Source organism: Pezoporus wallicus, unplaced genomic scaffold (assembly GCF_028554395.1).
Source record: "Pezoporus wallicus isolate ANWC-B61680 ecotype Strahan unplaced genomic scaffold, APGP_CSIRO_Pwel_v1 contig_4191, whole genome shotgun sequence".
NCBI lineage: Eukaryota > Metazoa > Chordata > Aves > Psittaciformes > Psittacidae > Pezoporus > Pezoporus wallicus.
This window is the reverse complement of record NW_026641383.1, coordinates 919,779-927,548: the sequence shown is the minus strand read 5'-3', so window position 1 is coordinate 927,548 and position 7,770 is coordinate 919,779. Positions and strand designations below refer to the sequence as shown.

Here is a 7,770-nt window from a genome sequence, read left to right as displayed (position 1 = left end):
GAACAGAATCAGCTAATATAAGTCAAGCATGCAGGGAACAGCCTTTGGTTACACAGACATTATCCTTCTTTCACTTGCCATAGCCTGGTACTACCCAAAAGAAATGTGAAAAGGCTTCCAAACTGGTGTTAGACAGACAAATAGACATGGAAGCTTTAACTGTGACTTTCTGCCCTTTCCTGAGCTCTCAGCCAAACCACAACCTCTTCTTGCCTGGAAGCCTGGCTCAGAAACCACAATGGGGCAGAATCAGGTGGTGGGTGCTGCGGGTGGTAGAGTTATGCAAAGGCAAAACCAGAATCGGGTTCAAAAAAGCATTTTCCCTAGACAGAAATCTACTGGAGAAGGAACAAATGGGAGTGCCCAACACAGAGAGTGGGAACAGAAGCAAGGCAGTATCCCTGAACCCTTGCTCCTGACAGAGACACCTCTAACAGTGGTGCGTTGAGTTCATCTCAGCATCCCTGGTGAAGGCACTGTGCTGTGCCAAGCCCATGCAAGGATAGCAAAAGTCTGAGGGCTGTGCTTACCTACGAGGAATCCCAAGTAGCTGAAAACTGAAGTCAGCCAAATTAATTGCGTTTTCTGGGGTACAGTAAAGGCATGGAGGGGATATCTCTACTGGTGTGCTGTCAGGGAGACAGATCCTGTTCGGTTTTGTGCTCCTGAAGGGTCATGGTGCTACTTACTCTTCCCCAGCCTCCTACTTCAGGCCCACTGGACTAGCAGGACAGCCCCAGGCGATGGCACTACATCAGCAAACCTGGCTTTACATCTGTAGTTGGAGTGAACACTATGCAGGGAGGGTGTTAAATATCTCTCCAAACAGAATTCATCTTCTGCCTGCACCTGCTTTGGAACCATAGAGCATTTCCAAGCTGGAGACAAAGCCAAACACCTTGTGTAGAAGCACCTTTCCCTTGGATTTTTATTATCATCATAATCATAATTTTTAAGAATATATCTTGTACCGAAACACTGTCAGCATTCTTTATACAACGGAAAAATGACGCAGTCATCATGTATCATGTAAAAGAGTAAAAACAGAGCAAGACAGGAACATTTCTTATTCAATCTGGAGTACAAATAGGATCTGATGTACAACTTAAAAGCCACACATCAGCTAAAAAGATCATCTGGAAAACAACAGGTTTTCAATTTGGAAAAAGGAAGGAAAAGTCAGGGAATGTCAATGTTAAGGCTAAAATTTGATTTTTAACTTGTATTTTATAGGCAGCAGCCTGATTCTTAGCTGCAGCAGCAACAACACCCCCCTGGCTTTGCAAAGAGATTTGCACTTGCATGAAATAAGAATCAGGCTTCTGTGCTCGGAGGACTCTGATTGACCTCAACAGGCTTTGGACTAGAGCCACAGTTGGAATTTCAGCTTGCAGTCTAAGGCTTCTTAACTGCAGGCCATATTAGCGCAAAATGAGGCTTTGCAACTGGCATGCTACCCTTAACTTTGGGTATTCCAGTTCTAGTTGCTTTAAACCACAGCTTTATTGCAGGTTTAACATAATTCTCTTTGTGAGATTCTTCTCTCTCTTTTTTTCTTTAAATACAGTCCTACAAAGGATGTTTTTGTATTCTGTGTCTTAGAAAGTCCCTATATTACATGTTTTCAAAATTGTCTAAATATACGTTTCTATCATGATTATAACTACTCAGAAAGACCAGTGACAGTCTGTTGTGAGCAGCCAAGGAAAAAAGTGTATTTAGTCCTAAAGAAGTCAAGAAAAGTGGCTGTGTTCATTTATAGTGTAGCGCAATGACTGTGTTTATACAGCTATACCTACTATTTAAAAAGCTACTTGAAAAGTTATTATTCATGTGCAGTAGCTGATTTTCAAGCATTAATAACTTGGCTGTCTAGACAAGTTTTAATTGTCATATCAAAGGCCAAATATGTTCTCAAACAAGTGCAGAAAATCTCCCATCTCCCTTGGAAAGAGGCTCATTCTCTTCCTCAACTAAGAGGTTGCCAAACTGAACTTTTTCTCAGGTTACACAAGCACGGTTCCAACTTCAAATTTGCTGGTTTTTCAGAGGATTGACTTGAACTCAAACCTATCCTGTGCAGCAAAGTTAGTAACCCCTGAAAAGCAGTTTTGAGTGAATATGCAAAAAGTTCCCCCCACCCCCACCAACTACCATGCCCACGTTTTCCCAGGGCCTAGAGGGCTCCATTAAAATGTAACTAAATGCTCGACAGGAAACAGGATTTTTCAAGAATGATATGTAAAGTTTACCCAAAGAACCTAAAAGACATTTTGTACATTCAAAATGTTTACACTTTTGCTTGATTCTTAACCATCAGTAAGGTTGTTCATTTTTACTAATAATACATACAATGAGTATAAATAAATAAACTACAGATAAGCTTTAAAAACTGTATTAACAATACGTTGTGCAAAAACTCGTAACGTTCTACATTCTATGCAAATACCCTGACTAAAATACACAGGCAGTGTCCTCATACCCTCATTCCATTTTTGCACAGTCCTTGGGACAAGTCTGCTGCTGGCAGCCATCAGCAAAACTCCATGCAAGCCATGGAGGTGATGCTGGTTTAGACCAGCAGAAGAGCTGACGCCCAGGCATGTGCAAAAATCCCATAGAAATCAGTGGGAATTGTGCTTGACTAAGGACTAGACAGTTTGATTGTACCCAGTTAAAGTGAGTGGGAGTTTTGCCATTGATTTCCATGGAACCAGGCTCAGGCCCTGGGTAAGGACGTCAGCACGTGGCCCTATGTTGTGCTACACTACTCCACTTCAGTGCAGAAACAATATTTGCAAAAGAAAAACTTTCTGTTGTTGTCACTGCTGTTCAGTAACTGGTTTTAGCGCTGCGCTTGAGAAATTGCCTTTCTGTGAGATCTGAGACAAGAGTGCAAGTCTTTCTGAATCCATTCCAATTTGATTATCCAGTATAGGTAGGCTATTTTGATCCAAGAAAAACGGCTCAATGTCTATTAACCAACAGTGTTCTTCATTAGGATAAACAACAGCCCGGTTCATCGGCACAGGAGTGAAGAACTGCATGCGGAAAAGGAACGGGGCAGCCTTCCTACCATAGCTGTGTCCAGAGCCGGCTGTCACTTCTCCAAACGGATGATGGCACCTGAGCCGGTTTGGAATCTGCAGTCCTCACAAGCTCAGCCAAGTTTCGTAAGCTGAAGATCTCCATTTATCTTTATCGTATCAATTGCTGACAGTGTTTCAATACGGTGGTAAAAATCAAAGAGCTGATGTCCATCCACAAATATTCTAAAACGGGGATGCTCGCAAAGTATCTCAACCTGTGAAAAATAAAATGATGAAGCACGTTGTTCACAGTGTAACTGGGAAGCTATTTCACAGAATACAAAGGGCTCTCTGTTAGCCTTTAAGCAGTGCTGGTGCAGTTACGCCTTTTGCTAACTATGTGCCATGTAACTGCCAGGGCTGAGACCAGTTTGTCTCTGTGACACCAGTTACACTATGATAGATCTGCTCTTACTTCACAAGGAGATCAGAATCATAGAATGGTTTGCGTGGGAAGGAACCTTAAATCTCATCCAGTTCCAAGCCCCCACCACAGGCAGGGACACCTTCCACTAGAGCAGGTTGCTTCAAGTCCTGTCCAACCTGGCCTTGAACACTGCCAGGGAAGGGGCAGCCGCAGCTTATCTGGGCAACCAGTGCCAGGGCCTCAGCACCTCATTGTGAAGAATTTCTTCTTAATGTCTAATTTAAATGGAACCCAGCCCCACTGGCATCAGGGAGGTTTTGCCTCTTAGAATAATGCCAGAAACTCAAACTGCTTATTACAGGGGGGAAGAAATTGCATCTGTAACACAAATCTTGCATTCCTTGCTAGAGAATGTTTTTTTTTGCTGTGGAATGAGGGGGCAGTTCCCTCTGCAATGCTTTCCATGTTTATGTTAATTTACCAGAAGGGAGTGAACACGAGAATGGGGTAGCTTTGCCCTCCCCTCCAACACATACTCACAGAGCTGCTGTGAAACTAAAAAGCCTTCACTATTGTGGCTGCAGTCAGCCCAGGACTCCCTGTTGGAATAGACCATATTGGAGCTGCAGTGATGATGGATGGCTTGAATTCAACTAGACAGTTCGCATGAGACACAAAAAGGATCAGGGAGGGACACAGCTCATCCCTCCTCCCTAAAGCCCTGCAGAAATGCTCTGGAAAAGCAACAACGCCTGGAGCTGGACAAGCTTGGACAGGTTGGGAGATTCCTGATGTTAGGGGTGGCTTGAGAGGGTGCCCTGTAGTTAAGCTTTGCTGAAGGTGCCCCAGCAGGAAGCAGGGATATGAGCGCGCAGAACGTGCACTTCTCCTACAGGCCCTTGGAGACCTCCAGGTCCAGACAGGTTAAGAAGAAAATCTGCAGCGAAACCACGTGTAAGTCCTGGGTCATTTCAAGAGGCCAGTAGCCTGGAGTGAAGTGCTGCTTCCAGGCACTTGACTCTGATGCTATTATAGCGTATAAAAATGAGAACAGGGCCAGTGACAAACTGTCTGAGCCAAAGGCCGACTGACTTAGGGCACGTTGCACTAGGGGAAGAGGCAGCAGACGGTGCAGGAGAGCTTAAACTCCTGGGGACCCGGCAGCACACCATGTAGCAGAGAAACACCCGTCTCCTGTGTCACTGCAGCAGGCACATCCCGCCTTAGGCCTTGTTATGTAAAAGATATGGTTAGCCTCAACACTGCTTCTGATCCGTTTTTCCAGATCACCCTGGGCCACGCCAGAACGATAATTGGACTAGATCAGAAGTAATTGGCAAGAACACTTAGTCTCATTTATTCACAGAGAGGGAAACCATCAAAGGTACAAAGTCAATTGGGAGCCTAAATTCTATTTATGCAGTTGGGAAAAAAGGCGGAAATAAAAAAGAACAACTCCCCTGCCATAGTATCTCATGGCAAAGTGCAGTATTGCTGTCCTCCAATGTCAGCTGTCACTAGTTTTGGGGACACCCAAAACCCATGCTCTGGGTAATTTGTCTGCTTTGTCTGAGGGCCCAGCCACCACCTACTGCAGCAGGGTACCATAACCCTCTCAGCCAGAGCCAGGACCAAACCTCCAAGCTCTTTCAAGTGTACTTCCCACATGCACCAAAGGGTGTTGCCAGTTCTAATGGGAGAGTTTGTAGAAGCTAGTAGAGCGCAACCAATTTGCGGCAAAACCAGTCATAAGCACCCTCTCATCTTGGGGAGATGGTTAGCTTTTGGGGCTGGGGGAGATTATCCTGGGGGCAAGAAGGATTAAAAGGGTTTGGCAGCTCGTCAGAGCACTGGCATTTGGCAGAGGGGCCAGTGAGGTTTTGCAAGAGGGGTGGGGAGGAGGAAGAGGGTTTTTCTGGGTCAGCCACATGCAGAAGACATGCAGCCTTTTTTCTCAGTGTAGTGAAGCCGCTGAGAGAGAAGCGGCCCTCTGCAGCTGCATACTTTGTTAGTCCTGATTTGCAAAGACATCTTCAAGAAACCATAAACACTACAGATGGGAATTTGCTTCTAGGTCAACCCAGTCCATCCACAGCACCACAGCATTTCCATGTACACTGTTTTCAAGTGGCTACAGGCTTAAATTTGACAGGAGATTTAATCCCAGGGTTCAGAAAAGAATACCACTATTGCTTAGCTGTTTAATCTGCTAACACGAAGGGCTACGGTCAACCTCAGCGTAACGCCCCTGGAGACAAAGGATGAACAAGCTCCTTACTAGCCGCACTAAACTGCAAACGCTGTCCATTAAGAGAACCATCAAAACATACAGCACTCTCAGAGAGTATTTACATTCTCCACTAATAACTTGTAATGCATTAATAATATAGAGGGACTTCTTAATTTACAGCTATAAAACTAAGCTGAGGAAGTGCACTCCATCACAAACAATTACAACCCGCGACTTGTCATAGCACCCTGGTGAGGTGTTCATAGCCCCATATGAACCGCCTGCAGCGGCACGCAGCAGCAGAATCTCCACATAACTTCTGGTCGATACAAACAACCCTGCGACTGGTGTCTCAACCACAGGTGCGAGCTACACTGTGATTTCACCAGAGGCAAGTCAGGTTCTGCTGCAAGACTGATCAAATTGCACTTTATCAGATACGGTGCATGCCGCTGTCATCCTGTACTCACCCTAAAAGGCTGGTCCGGTATAAAAGGAAAGTAAGGAATAGACGATTGCTCCTCTCCCCATTCTCCGGCTACACAAGAGTTTCTGACAAACTGCCTGTCTGTAAACACAGCTTTCAGTTCAATGGCTACATCTGCAGGAGGATCTTCCGACTCCCCACAAGTCAGACTGATGCCAAAGCTGCAACACAAACAGATCAGCTCTCATTCAGCCAGAAGCAAGGAAAGAAGCCCGAAATGCCGCCAGTCTCATTTCTCAGCTTATTAAAACCAGGATAGCGGCACAGGATGGGGCAGCCGCTCATTCAGGGAGTGCTCCAAAGCTCAGCAGGGACAAGAACATGGTTATAGCACACATATATGTGTGTGCATGTGTGCTGTGCATACATGTGTGTATATATGCACTTATATATGCTCTGTATGCTCCTTTACTCCCAAGTGAAATGTAAGGAAACGGGATCCCTTAAAGAAATGCCCCCTCTATGGGTCAAAGGAGAAATCAGCAAGCTATATTTAAAATGATAAAAATAATCCCTTTCCAGAAAGGAGGGATCCGTGTGTATGTGTCTGTATTTGTGTGCCTGCGTGTGGGCTCCCCCCCGCCTCGTCCCCTCCCCGGGCCCAGCAGCCCTGCCCGGGTGTTACCTCTCGGGGTTGAGATCCACTATGCCCATAACTAAGATCTTCTTTCCCGGCCTCATTCCTCCTTTGATGTGCCCACAGAAGGGGACGATCTGGAAAGGACAGCGGGAAGGGTCAACTCGGCAGCAGCAGCGGCCGCGGGGTGGGAGTAAAGGGGTTCAAACCCACACAAAATCCCATATAACCCCCCAAATAAAGGTGCTTTACCAGGCGTGGGAAGTACACATCAGCTTGCACCGGGGATCCCAGCGAGTTGTTTAAATGCCCGTCCTCTATTTTCTGCAGGTAAAAAGGAGAGCGCTGAGCCAGGGACGTGCGGAGCCCTTCCCGCTGCCGCCGCCGCCGCCCCGCCGGTGCCCACCGAGGGGGCCCTGCGCTGCCCTACCCGGTTCTTCCCGATCCCTCCCAGCCCCGTCCCGGAGCCCCGCGGAGGGGCACAGCGGCACTCACCAGCGCGTCCCGCTCAGCCACGGTCCCCGCCATCTTGTGGAAGCGGCGGCGCCGGGGCCGGGGCGGAGGTGGACCGGCGGGGGCGGGGGGAGGGAGGGAAGGAGGACGGGGAGGGAGGCGGTGGTGCGGCACCCGCGGCGGCTGAGGGGCAGCGGCGGAGCCGGAGCGCGGCCGGTGCAGAAGTAGGAAGGCGAGGAGGAGGGGGAGGAGGAGGAAAGCGAGGAGGAGGAGGAGAAGGAGGAGGGGAGGTGGCCGGCTCTGCCTCGCCCGGCGGGGAGCCCAGCCCCTGGCCCGGGGGGAGCCGAGCCTACCCGGGCAGGGCGGGGGTTGCGGCCGCTTCCTGAGCTCCGCAGCCTGCCCTGCGGCGGGGCCCGGTTGGAAGGGCCGCGGGGCACGGCACGGAGCGGTCCTGAGGGGGTTGGTGGTGGGCCCGGTGTAGGGCCTAGCAGGGCCCGGGGACCCCTCCCGCGGGTCTGCGGGCGGTGAGTGTTTGCAGAGGGGCCACAAGAGTCCCGCGCCCCTTGT

The 7,770-nt window shown here is 48.4% G+C and overlaps 1 protein-coding gene across 1 annotated transcript; it reads right to left on the bottom strand.

Moving 5' to 3' along the window:
• Window positions 1-914: 914 nt before the first annotated feature.
• On the bottom strand, window positions 915-7,452 carry LGALSL (galectin like). The gene is made up of 5 exons (XM_057423489.1): window positions 7,246-7,452; window positions 7,003-7,074; window positions 6,799-6,887; window positions 6,157-6,334; window positions 915-3,304 (listed from the first exon to the last, which is right to left on the bottom strand). The coding sequence occupies exons 1-5, from the start codon at window positions 7,276-7,278 to the stop codon at window positions 3,161-3,163; spliced, it is 516 nt and encodes a 171-aa protein (XP_057279472.1). The 5' UTR covers window positions 7,279-7,452; the 3' UTR covers window positions 915-3,160.
• Window positions 7,453-7,770: the final 318 nt, after the last annotated feature.